This window comes from Poecilia formosa, unplaced genomic scaffold, assembly GCF_000485575.1.
Source record: "Poecilia formosa unplaced genomic scaffold, Poecilia_formosa-5.1.2 Scaffold106, whole genome shotgun sequence".
In the NCBI taxonomy this organism is placed as follows: domain Eukaryota; kingdom Metazoa; phylum Chordata; class Actinopteri; order Cyprinodontiformes; family Poeciliidae; genus Poecilia; species Poecilia formosa.
This window is the reverse complement of record NW_006800045.1, coordinates 370210-383801: the sequence shown is the minus strand read 5'-3', so window position 1 is coordinate 383801 and position 13592 is coordinate 370210. Positions and strand designations below refer to the sequence as shown.

At 40.7% G+C, this 13592-nt stretch overlaps 1 protein-coding gene across 1 annotated transcript; it reads left to right on the top strand.

Moving 5' to 3' along the window:
* Positions 1-255: 255 nt before the first annotated feature.
* gata2b (GATA binding protein 2b) lies at positions 256-9749 on the top strand. Its single transcript, XM_007559678.2, has 6 exons — positions 256-397; positions 595-1024; positions 1431-2030; positions 3765-3910; positions 7193-7318; positions 8754-9749. Exons 2-6 carry the CDS (start codon positions 796-798, stop codon positions 9039-9041), a joined length of 1389 nt encoding a protein of 462 aa, XP_007559740.1. The 5' UTR covers positions 256-397; positions 595-795; the 3' UTR covers positions 9042-9749.
* Positions 9750-13592: the final 3843 nt, after the last annotated feature.

The following is a 13592-nucleotide window of genomic DNA, read 5'->3' as shown; positions in this document are numbered from 1 at the left end:
ACAAATACTTTTAGTCAATTTGTTGCAGAAAAAAAAAGTTTTCTTTTGGAAAATGGATTTCTTGTTATTTATTAAATTAAGCAAAGCCTGGCAGTCAGACAACGTGGATTCATGAATATAATAGAAATATATCTCCGTGATTTTCTGGCCAGAGATTTTGCCTCTGAGGTTTTGTATGGAGGCAGACTTCAATTGGCTGGGTCCCAGCCAATTTAGACTCCGCCCTTGACTCCTTAACTAGGCTGGCCCCGCGCTGTCAGCCGCAGTTATGCGCGTTGGCTTTAGTCCCTGCGGACGCAGTTTACTCTGACAAACACTGACTAATAGACGACCTGCAGCGAGACGCGGAGACAGGGAGCCGTTTCTCCAAAGAGGTCAAAAACACCAGCCTAAATAGGTAAGGCATGTTTATGTTACTGTCACGTTGAGCAAGGCCGCCTGCTGAGTGCTTAAAGTAACAGTGCGCACCGATGTGCGTCTGTAAAGTGATGAGATTTTAACGCGCATCCATTCAGATTTTTTAAAAAACCAAGAAGCACGCAAACGTCGCAAAACGCAACTTTAAAGAGTTAATTACATGTTCGCTTCTTGCAGGTTTTGAATGCAAAGCTTCTCCAGGCTCAAGAGAGGAATTTAAGCCACAACATCAGTAGTATTAAGCAGCCCGTGGACACTGTCAAGAGCTCTTAAAAGGACGCTATTTTCAAGAATCTCCCTGGATATTAATTCTCTTGATTAATAATAAGAAAAGGCGCTTCGGGGAACCTCCAGAGAGAAAGAGAGAGAGAGAGAGAGATGGATGTAGCGGCTGATCAGCCCCGCTGGATGCATCCCCACGCAGCCATGCTGAACGGACAACACCCGGACTCTCACCACCACGGCCTGGGTCACAGCTACATGGAGCCCACCACACAGCTGCTCCCTCCAGACGAGGTGGACGTTTTCTTTAATCACCTGGACTCGCAGGGAAACCCTTACTACCCAAACACAGCCAGGGCCAGGGTGTCCTACAGCCAAGCGCACGGTAATTTGAATAAAATACAAATAAGTCTTTTTTTTTGTTTGTTTGTTTTTTCTTTTTTTCTTTTTTTTTTTTTTACAAAGTTCACACTGTAACCATGACGTATTTTTTGCCTTTAAATTCGCGCAATTTTAATGCAAACAGCAAGTCAACGTAGATTTTATTTTTATTTTATTTTTTTTTTTTTTTTGGGGGGGGGTTTATGTGGATTTAAATAGGCCATTTAATTACTTCTTTTGGCTTCCACGTTTTATTTTACTTGAGTAACCTAGGTTACATTATATATTTATGCGCATGTAAATAAGGAGAATGAACCCTCTGAATCAACAAGTCTCCTCGCATCCAAACTCCCTCAACCAACATAATCATTTCATCTTCCTTATAATAAACTTCTGCTGTTGTTTCCCAGCTCGTCTGACGGGGACTCAGGTCTGCCGGCCTCATCTCCTCCACAGCCCGGGGATCTCATGGCTGGACGGAGGGAAAGCAGCCCTGTCGGCCCACCACCACCACAACGCCTGGGCCGTGAGTCCGTTCAGCAAGCCCAGCCTGCACCACCCGGGCTCCGCTTCCCCCGGCGCCCTCTCCGCCGTCTACCCGTGCAGCAGCAACTCAAACGCGGCTACCGCATCTTCTTTGACGCCGCCGTCCCAAACCAACTCCCACCTGTACACCTTCCCCCCTACTCCCCCGAAAGACGTCTCCCCAGACCCGGGAGCCATCTCCCCTTCCTCCGCCGCCGCAGCCAGGATGGACGAGAAGGAATCTATCAAATACCAATTGTCTTTACCGGACAGCATGAAGATGGAGGACTCGAGTCCGCTCCGAAGCAGCCTGGCCTCAATGAGCGCCCAGACCCCTTCCACGCACCATCCCATACCGACGTACGCCCCCTACTCTCTCCAAGCGGCCCACGACTACGGCGGCAGTCTGTTCCACCCCGGCAGCCTGCTGGGCTCCTCGCCCGGCTTCACCCACAAGAGCAAGAGCAAGGCGCGCTCCTGCACCGGTGAGCAAGCACCAAACATCAGTCCAAAATCCAAAATAAATTCAAGGGATTAACTCTTAGAAAGAAAAAGAAAAAAAAGAGAGAGAGAGAGATAAATGAGAAAAAAGAGCCTGCATGTGTAGAAAAGGCTGCCTGTCGGTTTCAAGATGATTTTATGGAGGGTCTGCAGGCTGGGATCCTTTAAATTTTAATCAGATAATAAAGAGAAACAGATTAACTCTGTTTTTATAAAAATTTTATTATAATGTGCATTATCGACATATATAAACCATGGTTGGTGTTAAGGCTCCCGGTCAATTTGCCCGTTCACAAATTCATGCGCATATCCATTTTGTGCTTCTTTACTGTGTATCGTCATATTAACCCTGTTAGATTATTACTTTTTATTTTATTATTATCATTTATTTCAGAAAAAGTTTCCAGATCTCATATATGATTAGATATAGTTGTTTATTGTGGTTTTAATTCAGCTCTATTTAAGCCATCTAACTCGTTTTTAAAATATGAAAAATTTCAACTACGGAGTAAACAAAAACAAAGTGAGCAGCTCATGAATATCATTTACTATGTAATATGATCGCAACTCTCTAGAATAGCTTACGAATATTTTGTAGAAAATGCCTTTAATTTTAATCGTTCACGCGAGTATGAAGCATCCCGAAATTAATTTTGGGTACGAAACGTCCAGATCTATTAAGGCACGAAATGGCGAAGTGATGAGGTCAGCATCAGCAGGACGGAAAATGTTAAAAACTGATCGCACTGTTAAATGTATGAAATGATTAATGATTTAACGACCACGTAAAACGCAGTTTTTATAAAACTAAATATACAAAAAAAACAGAAACATCGTCCATCAATTGATTGTCAGGATATTAATTAATAACCTATAATTTTTTATGACGAATTTCTACCATAATTTCGTGAAGAAAATAAAGCAAACTTAAAACGTATTCCTCAACAATGAATAATTAAAACGTAAAATTCACAATCATTTTAAAAATATAAAACATTTTCCTTGCAAACTACAGAATCAGTGAGTGGTTTGTATTTGTATAGGACAGAGGAGAGTGACTTGTAAAACCCTCTTTAGTTAACTGTGACTGTGTAATTACGGCTGAGCTGACTGCAGCTGCAGCTGCTGCTGCAGCAGCAGCAGCAGGTTACAGAGAACTGGATCCGGACCAGAGGTGTGAAAGGAAAATCCACAGTCGGAGCTGAGAAGAGTGGGAGCCACAAACCCGATATTTAGACTGGGAGTCACTTCTCTGTTACATAAGGCGCTGTCCTGATTGTTCAGAGACACTGTCCTTATTTGATTACAGACCAGAGATTCAAACATGCTCCTGGTTTATATGCGGCATAATTATACACCCGGAAACTTACTCAGCATCAAGTTATTCAGCTTTAACTGAAAGATGCTGATTTCGAAAGTTTCTGTTATGATACTGACCTTAATTATTTCCACTGTGTTTGATTTGTGTAGCATCAGGAGTAATATTGAAACAATTGTTGTAATTTCTTAGATCATTTTCAAACATAAATTATATATTGAAAAAAAAAACTTACGAGTGCTCTGCTTCATTGTTGAGATTTTAACACACAACTCTATTATTCCTTGAGCTGAATAAAACTGAAGAACCTTGTGTTTACAAAAAAAAATACCTATTTGACTTAATAACTTAATTTCTCCTTGATAAACTGACCTGTGTATGCATGCATGTTCCTTGTCAGAGGGCCGTGAGTGTGTAAACTGCGGCGCCACCTCCACACCCCTGTGGAGACGGGACAGCACTGGACACTACCTGTGCAACGCTTGCGGCTTGTACCACAAGATGAACGGCCAGAACAGACCGCTCATCAAACCCAAACGCAGGCTGGTGAGTCCTCCACCCTCTCTGTACAGAAGCCAGCGTCGCTGTGTGTGTGCGTGTTTTGCGAGAGGGAGTACATAAAGAGAGTGTAAGGTGAAGGGTGAGGGGAGAGGGAACAATTCCTGGAAAGTTATATTTTCCCAATCAGTTTCCAGGAATTGTGCTTCTCGCTCACCTATTGCTCCTTTGGCTCAGGCAGCAAGCAGAGAGAGGCCATCTGTGGTGTTGCTGTTATCATTATTACGGCCACCTCTGATACTGTCATTGATAGCAGGCCAGATGGACTTCGGTTCAAACAAAACACTTAATTCTGCTGCGTGCTTCTTAAACCTGGAACTGAAAATGTAACACCGGCTGACATGTTGAAAGGACAGTGCTGCTCTGCTCCCAGTAATAAAGGCATGGGCGAAATATTATTATTTTACCACTACTTCACACACGGTGATATTAACTGTTTTGTAGATTGTAAAAAGTCATCCTATCTTCCAGGTGATGATCTTTTAAAAGTCACAGCTAATGCAATGGGAATCAGTCCCACAGAGCTGAACACAGGTTTGTTTTTGTCAGGAAACATTTTAAGAGATTTTCAGCTGCATTTGAGATCAGAATCAGAGATCATGTGCTGTCCTTAAATATGATGGGATAAGCAAACATAAACAAACAGAACTGAATAGGATGAGTAAAATGGAAAACAACAAGAAGGAACACAAAATAACATTCCAAGTAGAATAGAATATTAATCCTTTTTCGTCCTTATTTATGTCCATTTCACAATAATATGGCATCAAGAAACGTGCCTGCTATACGTTTAAGTTTACCTGCATCAAAAACTGACACACAAAACAAAAACATTCATATTTTAACCCCAAAAGAGGCCTGCAATGATGAATGTCGCTTTATTATTCAGTTTTGAATCTCTCAGATTAGCAGTGATGCAACCTACTTATGCTGGGATGGAAAATGATAAAAACTAATTGTTGTATTCTTTTGAATAGTTCCCAAAATGTTTAAGATCAGCAGTTTGATCTCTTTGTTTTTTACATGGAAAAAAAAGCAGCAATGTTGTAACCTCAGATGAAATCCGTAGAAAAATTACAGCAACCCAGTGGTTTGAACAAGATGATAAAAAGCAGAGAGGTCTCATTCACCTGCATTAAAGAGTGTTTGCTTACGCATACGAACCTTTAAAAATAAAAAAAATAAAAAACAGCAGAAAAACAACTGCCTGTTTCATATAAATTGTACGACCTTTCCCCCCCTCCTCTCCCCGTCTCTGGCTCGGCCCATGCACGCAGAGACGGTCATATATCAGCTCTGTCTTCCGTGTGCAGCTCGGCCCGGGCTCGCAGCGCCGCACCGTGCCTTTCGCTCAGCGGCGGCAGTAGCAGCAACCTTCCAGTTGTTTCCTATCCGGATGCCTGACCGCTCTAGATAAAGCTTCACGGCTTCCTCCTCTGGCCTCCTAACTACAGGGCTACACCTCACTTTTTTAGTGGTCAAGCTTTCCGTCCACCACACAGAGACAGAGCAGTGCAGGGAGTTAAGAAAATATAGGCGCAGCAGGGCATTTTTGGAAGATGACATATGTGTCAGAGGGCATCGTTTAATTATACTATGCAAGAAAAGCAACAACAAAAACATTACGCAACAACAACAGACAGATTTTATGTTTACATCCTCTAACGTAATGTAAATCAGGAGTCAAATTAGTGTGTCCTCAAAATAAACAAGGCTTGATGTATACAGCTGCTGCTACACTAACTAAACAATCTGTTGGATTTAATTAATATTGTTTTGTTTTTAACAAAGTGATTTGATTGACCGATTCTAATCAATACTTCTGAGCATGGTTTTAAGTTAAACAGCTAAAGATACTTTTAAAAAAATAGTCAGATTGTAATTGCTTGGTGATGTTAAAGAGACAAAAAATAAGAATTTGCGAATAACCTCTAAAATGTTAAACTCTTTTAATCGACTATTTAAGTTAGGATGCATACCTAACTAATGTAAACCATAGATAAGACGTGCTGTATATGCATGGTTTGTTGTAGACAGGGGCCAACAGGAGCCAGTGCCCCAGTAGAACTGGTCCTGGTCCATTTTGTGGCCCCTATACGGAAGAAATAATTATAAGTTTCTTATTTTGTGCACTGGCACATAAACAATATATAAATAGTCTCTTTGACCAATTAAGTTTCTACCTTCAGAGTTTTACTTCAACAATGAATTAAACTTATGGTGTATGGTGGTATATTGAGACAGGATCACAGTTCCCATCTGTTAGGTCAGGGGTCTGCAGCCTGCAGCTCCGGAGCCATGAGCGGCTGTTTGGCTCTGTGCCTCATTTATTATAATAAACAATAAAATATTGCTCTGTTTTTTTCATCCTGTACATCCATGAACAAGACACTGTGCCCGCCCTGGCTCCCCCTGCTAAATTTGGAATAGAACCGAAAATTGTATATTTGCAATGGGTTCCTCAGAAGAAAAACATCCGTTAGCTAGCAAGTTTGACTTAAACATCGGCACTGTTGCTAAAACAAGATGAGATTAGTTTCAAAGCACACAAATCTTCTCAACTACAAGTCAGGTAATAGCTCTTAGCTTTTATTAAGCTCTCACATTGATTCATATTACAACTCATGAAAATATATCATGATATAAACCAAAACTAACGAATGAGGGTAGCTAATTCGCTGAGTCAAAGGCAGTTAAATTTTTCATCTCCTTGTTTAGTTTCGACTTCTTATCTAAGTAAAATAGTTAATTTCATTCAAAACTATTCATTCTTGATTACTGTATTTGCAAACTAACATGACTTATCAAAATGTAAACAATTTCTCTTGCTAACATTATTCAATACATACCAAAAAAAAAAACCTTCTCACAATGTAAAGACAAAACTCACATGTAGCTAAATATGAGCAGTGCCTTTGTCTTCTTTTGCATGAAACTCGATGATTTATAAAGGTTATTGTTTTGTGTTTTGCACACAGATCCAGTTCAAATCCAGTGATATGAAATAGGCAGAAATAAAGGAATTTAGTTCATGCTAACTAATATCAATTATACCACACAGACAGGTTCAGATGCTGTAACGTACAGTCAAAATGTAAGGCCATGGTTTTGCTGCAGTCACTTCTTCTTTGCAACAGTGTGATCAAGTTGGCAAACCAGAAAAAATGAATTGACAGAACAAGAAAATTAAACGTTTTCTCTCAAAGTCTCATTGCTTGTCTGCTTTTGGTGTTCAGCCCCAGTCAAACCTGAATCTTAATTAATTTGCAGTCGGCTGCCAGACGAGCGGGGACCTGCTGCGCTAACTGTCAGACGACCACCACCACACTCTGGCGGCGCAACGCAAACGGAGACCCGGTGTGCAACGCCTGCGGCCTCTACTACAAGCTGCATAACGTAAGTTTCCTTTGAGGGCTTGGCGTCAGCTCATTATGAAGCTGAGTGGACGTGAACTGAACGGCTCCATTGATGGTCGAGCATTTAGACAGCAATGCAAAATAGAGAGAAGAGGAAGAATTGAGGGGTTTCCTATTCGGACACTGTTGCTCTCCTTGGTGTTTTCTTTCTTTGGGCGTTATTGTTTCCATGGTAGGCGTAATTCCCTTGAGAATAACAATGGTGGGACTGTTGTTGAGGCTTCCCTCCACACCAAAAGCTTTAACTCAATAACATATGCAGGCTGGAGGTTTACATTGGAAAAAACAACAATTAACTGACTGCATGAACATATATATTTTCTGTATTTAGGAAGCAAAACACACCACTTCACAGAAAAACTTTATTCTTTATCATTATCTTATATATTACTCATGGTCAACAAATGCAGAGTTTGGTTTTGAGATGTACTTCCTAAAACTTAAAGGCCCAAAATGCTTTACAAAGTTACATAACTACTGTTTTGGAGAGTATTTATGTCCAGTTCTGATCAAGTTTCTGTGTTATCCAGCTGACCAAACACTCTGGACAAACTGAATTATAATTTAAATTTGATGTGATAGTTGTCAGATAAACAATTAGAAAACCCACAACAATCTGAAAGGGATCAAGCTTATTTTTGAAAAATTACGAAATGGAAAATTATTAGAGCACAATATGAAACCAAGGGTTTTTTACACTCTTTTGCCTTGAAGGCAATTTACATAAGTTCCACAAGCTCACACATCACATTTCTTTCTTTCTTTCTTTCTTTCTTTGCTTGTTTGTTTGTTTGTTTGTTTGTTTTGATGCATAAACTAAAGCAGAAATCCAAATTCAGCACTACCTTTGCTGCTCTGTACAGATAAACAAAGCCTGACATTAATTAGTTAATTGGGGGGGGATATTTTCTCAGGTACCAACCCTGCAGCTTAATGAACATTCTGGTCATTGCTGACCAATAGTATTACAGTGTTGCTTTAACAAAAGAGATGGGCTCTGTTCCTTCAGTTTCCACATCTATACCTGTTCAAACACCCAAGTTAATCAGCCGACAGACTGGTAGTGCAAAGCAACAGGTGGGGGAGGGGCAGCAGTGACTTACTCTATGCTTTATACAGCCGGGGAACTTCTAGTTGTTTAGTTTTGGGGCTGGATTTTGTAACTTTAACATCTTAAAAACTTCTTTTGCATTGATACTGGTAACCAGCACATACCTGAACGCCACTTGAACATACTTGTATTCTGTTGGGTGAAATCTTTTTAAAGTCTTAAAGATGAATTTTTTCCTCTGATGATGGATAATTATGCTTGTTTAGGTATGACTCAGATAAAAGCTTGTGCTTATACAAATGTTCTTATTTAATTTCTAATCAAAGGCATGACTGACCTCCTCTTCTTGTCCTCGTTTCGACAGGTGAACCGGCCTCTTACCATGAAAAAGGAGGGGATACAGACTCGCAACCGGAAAATGTCCAACAAGTCCAAAAAGAGCAAGCGGGCCAGCGACAGCTACGAGGAGTTTTCCAAAAGTCTGCATGACAAGAGCTCCTCCTTCACTGCCACCTCTCTGGCCGGTCACATGACCATGGGCCACTTGCCACCTTTTGGTCACACTGGACACCACATGCTCCCCACGCCCACCCCGATTCACCCGTCATTCGGACACCCGCACCACTCCAACATGGTGACGGCGATGGGCTGAGGAGACGGGATTTTAGCATCCTGAAATGGTTTCATATGAGGGGATAAGGGTCTGAGTAAGAAACAGGACCTGCTGACGTGCAACACGTGTGTTTTTATCGATCATGTGTCTCGATCGATTATAGCAGTCACACATTGTGAAAGGAAAGGCCCTTTTTCTCCTCTGTCAACAGGTACTGAATTTTCTGGAGAAATATTGGGCCTTCTTATTTTTTGTTACGTTTTTTTTTTTTTTTTTTAGGCACATAAAACGTGTATTTGCACCATGTAGTTTTGTCCTCACTGACTGCCTGAACAGAGGCTCAGCTCAACATGTGCTGAGCAGGTCCCCTAGTAACTGTGAATATTGTAAATGTGTGAGACTGGAGGGTGCATCCCAGACAGAAAAAACAAGAAAAAAAATCCTTTTACCACTTAAAAAATGCCGGTTTTTTGGCTCATGGACGATTTTAAAAGCAGTTTTCCACAAGAGGAAACAATAAAGGTTTATGAAACTTTAATGTTAACACTGTTTACTATAAATATTGTTATTGTAATTAATATTGTTATTCAGATAATTTATTTTCACTATTGTTTCTTCTTTTGTCTATATCATCCGATTTATAATATGGATACTGTTATCACAGTTATGAGTATATTTTTAGCTGAGGCGCTTTGTCTGAACTGGTCAACCTTTATACTCTAACAAATAAAGAGATTAAGTTCACTATACCGTCTCCCCTGCCTGTTCAGTGTCTTTGGGGTGAAAATGGATTCTGACGCATACGGACAAAAATGTACAAAGATGAAAAGAATAAATAGCAGAATAAATAAATACGCATAAATCCATCACCGATTTACAGCATCAGTCTGACGGATTTGGTTCTAGGTGCGTTTTAGTTCTAAAATATGTTTCAAGAAAAGTTTTTAAAACTATCGTCATGGAAGAGTGAGTCAGAATGTCTTTACAGTTCATTATAAGGTAGCAATGTACCAGATGTAGCAAAAGAAGTACAATTTTACTTCTTGGCTGTAAGGAAACATTCTTAGTTTTGTCATTTTCAGTGGATTCCTGGTATTCGTGGGGGAAAGGAACCACAGCTGCCCGCAAATAGCTGAAATTCTCTAAGATCCCTTCTAAGAACGCGTATTATTGTCTATTTTATTAGTTCAAACACCAGATACATCTTAATATGCATTAACACGCACAGCGGAAACCTTCTTGAACTTAAAGATACAGTTTTCTTGATCGCCTCTTATGAGGGTTCAGCTAATCAGTGTCAAGAAAAATTAATGGCTTTGCAAATTGCCATTAGCATTTCAAGTAGCATCTCAGCTAGATATGTCAGCTTCCCAAGCTGCATTTTCTCTCAAATATCTCAATTATGCTCAATGAAATACAACCGCGAATAAACGATTGTTTCACAGATAATTTGTTTGTCAAATAATTGCTGCTATGCTGTATACTCCTATGAAGAAGCAGACAACCTTTTGTGTTTTTATTTGGACATGTGATAATTTAATAGCGATACTGATGAATTAAAGTAATATATAAACAATGAAAACCTTTTAAATTTTTCGGTGAAATGTGAAAAAATGTGGTGAGGTACAAGTTGGGACATTCATTCACAGTCAAAATTAAATGACATTCAGACGGGACACATCAGGCGCATGTGAACATAACGTCATTATCCAGGATTGCCTTGGAATCATCAAGTGCACAAGCAAAGGAAATTCAAAACAACTGCCTGTTTGCCGAGGTCTGGCTTTTCCAGCAAGTTCAGCCTGAAAGCTGGTGAGACGAAGACCTGCAGCAAGAGCTGAAACCCCAGAAAACAACTTTAACAGCCGAGGTTTCGGCTGTTAATCTGCAGTGAGGAAACATTTGCTCTCTGAGAATAATACGAAGGCAAGACTAATTTTGAAGCCTTCTCCTACCTCCACACTAGACTGGTAGATATCAGCAAGAAGTCTCCAACTATAGTTGCTTCAGGTAAAGGCGGTAAGATGGGATGATATGCTGCTGTACCTGGTGAGGTGAAGGTCCCAGCAGGAAGACCCAGGACACAATGGAGGGACTATGTTTCCTGGCTGGACTGGGAACGCCTTGGGATTCTCTCGGAGGAACTGGACCACGTGGCTGGATAGAGAGAAGTCTGGGCCTTGGTGGGGTCTAGACTGAGACAAGACCAAGGACAACACAGAATGAGTGACAAGTCTTATGTAAAGTGGGTAGAAAACCTTCCCAAGTATGGATAGAAACCGAAGCTCTGACTTTCTTTAGGTAAAGTTATATTAAAACATTATCAGCGGTCAATAGTTTACCTGCTGTAGATGAAAATTCTCACTTCTCTGCAATAATCTAGATTAGTTGCTCCCAGAGACTGAAGCTAGCCGCTAGCCTGAGCAGGGCCAACAGGGACTCCTGGCTGTGGTGCGCTACCAGTGAGCTTCCATGTGAAACACACACTGCAGAGCAAATTGTGTTAATCAGAGTCGTAATCTGACTCAAATGGCTGAGTGGTATAAGAACCGCTGGAGCAGCCAGCGCTAAAGACTCCAGACGACCTGATGGCATAAACCGGTGGACGCAGTCCTACAAAACTCTCGTATCGTTCTCTAACTCAGTGCAACCACTTTCCTTGCTTGTCTGTCATCATGACTTCCTCTTTCTGTCTGTTATGTGTTCTTGGTGTACCACGTTTCAGATTTCATCTTGTTCTCTCCCCAGTGGTTTGTTCAGTGCCACAGGGACGTCTGCTCTGAGCTGTTGTATATTCTGCAGGTCACGGAAAGGTCAGCTGAAAGGCAACATAAACAGCAACGACACTTGGCCTCCAGCATAAACTCCTCTCAGTGATTGGGTCCTAAGGGCCTTGCTGACTTGCAGTAAAGTTGCTTGTTTGATGTGGAAAAGACTGGGTCAAAGAAAACAGTGCTGCTGTTTATAGATGGGTGCTTTCTTTAATGCTGAAATTGTGCCTTTAAATCACAAAGATAAATGCATAACTTCATTACGTTTTTTTGAAAGAAATCGCTTTGTGTTCTATTTGTGGAAAAATAGTTTTGATAAACTATAAATTAGCTGATATTAACCATATCTTTTTGTGAAAGCACAGTTCAATTTCACCAATGACAACAAGGCCTGTTTCCTGCCAGTCCTCTTCGCCTGGAGAATTTCCGTTTTGTGACGTGAACTCGCAGCATTTTATACTTGTTTTTGTGTTTTGCAGCATTTTCCCTTTGCTTGAATTTCATGCGGTTGCAGTATTATTTTTGCTTGCAGCATTTCTCTGTTGCATTTGTTTTGGAATTTGCATCATTCATATGTTTGCAGCACATTTACACCTGTCAGCCACCGTACGACAAACACTTCTCAGAAAAACAAAACAAAAAAACACTTGTGAACAAACCGTACCATGAATACCAATGAAAACACAAGAAAAAGTTAAAGTTTCAGATAAGGCTAAAGAAGAGAGAGGTTGAAACATTTATCCGTCCAAACAAGGGGAGGGAAGCAGCAAAGAGGTCTACAGAAACTCTGGAGGTGCTGCAGAAATCCACAGCTCAGGTGGGAATTTTGTGACAATTATATTGGACAAGTGCTAATAAGAAAATTGTAGGTTCCACATGTGGACGCAGCAAATGAGGAGAAGAAGGAATCTACGTGTTAAATGCTATGTGTGAGGAAACAGTAACACTCCAGATCACACTGACTACTCAGTCTACTCAGCATCAAGCTGTGGGGATATTTAAGTTGTTGGGAAGAGAGATGGAGCTAATTTCATGGGTTTATGGGAAGAATACCTCTGCAATGAGTTTTATCAATTCATTAATGTCAATTATCATATTTTAAACCCATTTGATGCATCGTGCTAAGTGACCTGAGACAAGACAGATTGCTGGACTTCATCTTTGAATAGTTTTATCACAAGGGAGCTGCCAAGCCGACAAAACCCGAGAGAGAAACATTTCACACTTCCCTCCACACATTACTGATGTGTGTTCATGTTAGCAGCTGCTAAAAACAGGACAATGACACATGCAGATGTAGCTGCAATCAATTAGTGTAGCTCAAAGCAATCTCATGTACTAGAATGACCCAGTCAAAGTTCAGACCTACGTTTAAATGAAAATCTCTAGTGAAACTTCAAAACTCATGTCGACAGATTGTCTCCATCAAGTCTGACTGAGTGAGAAATGTCACTTTCTGGATGTCAATAGAGACATTCTCCAAAAGACTTTCAGCTTTTAGATGATACTTTGTGTTGCTCTTTCCCATACATTAAATAAATTAAATAAAAGTGAAAGAGTTCATGGAGTCTGAATATTTTTGCAGGGCACGGCATGTGCATTTTGTTCTGTCACTGAGTCTGGGTATCTGAAGCAGGAACAAAGGATGCAAGTCGCTTTGCTCCAGCAAACACTGACATATATGGGGCAAGGAAAGAGCTAAGTACCTGAGATGTTTTGTCCTTCCTTCCCACTGTCCTCCCATCCCGGCCTAGATAGCCTGCCTCTCAGATTTCCTCAAGGCTGAGCCTTGGGCTCTTTGTCAACTGTGTTATAAGAT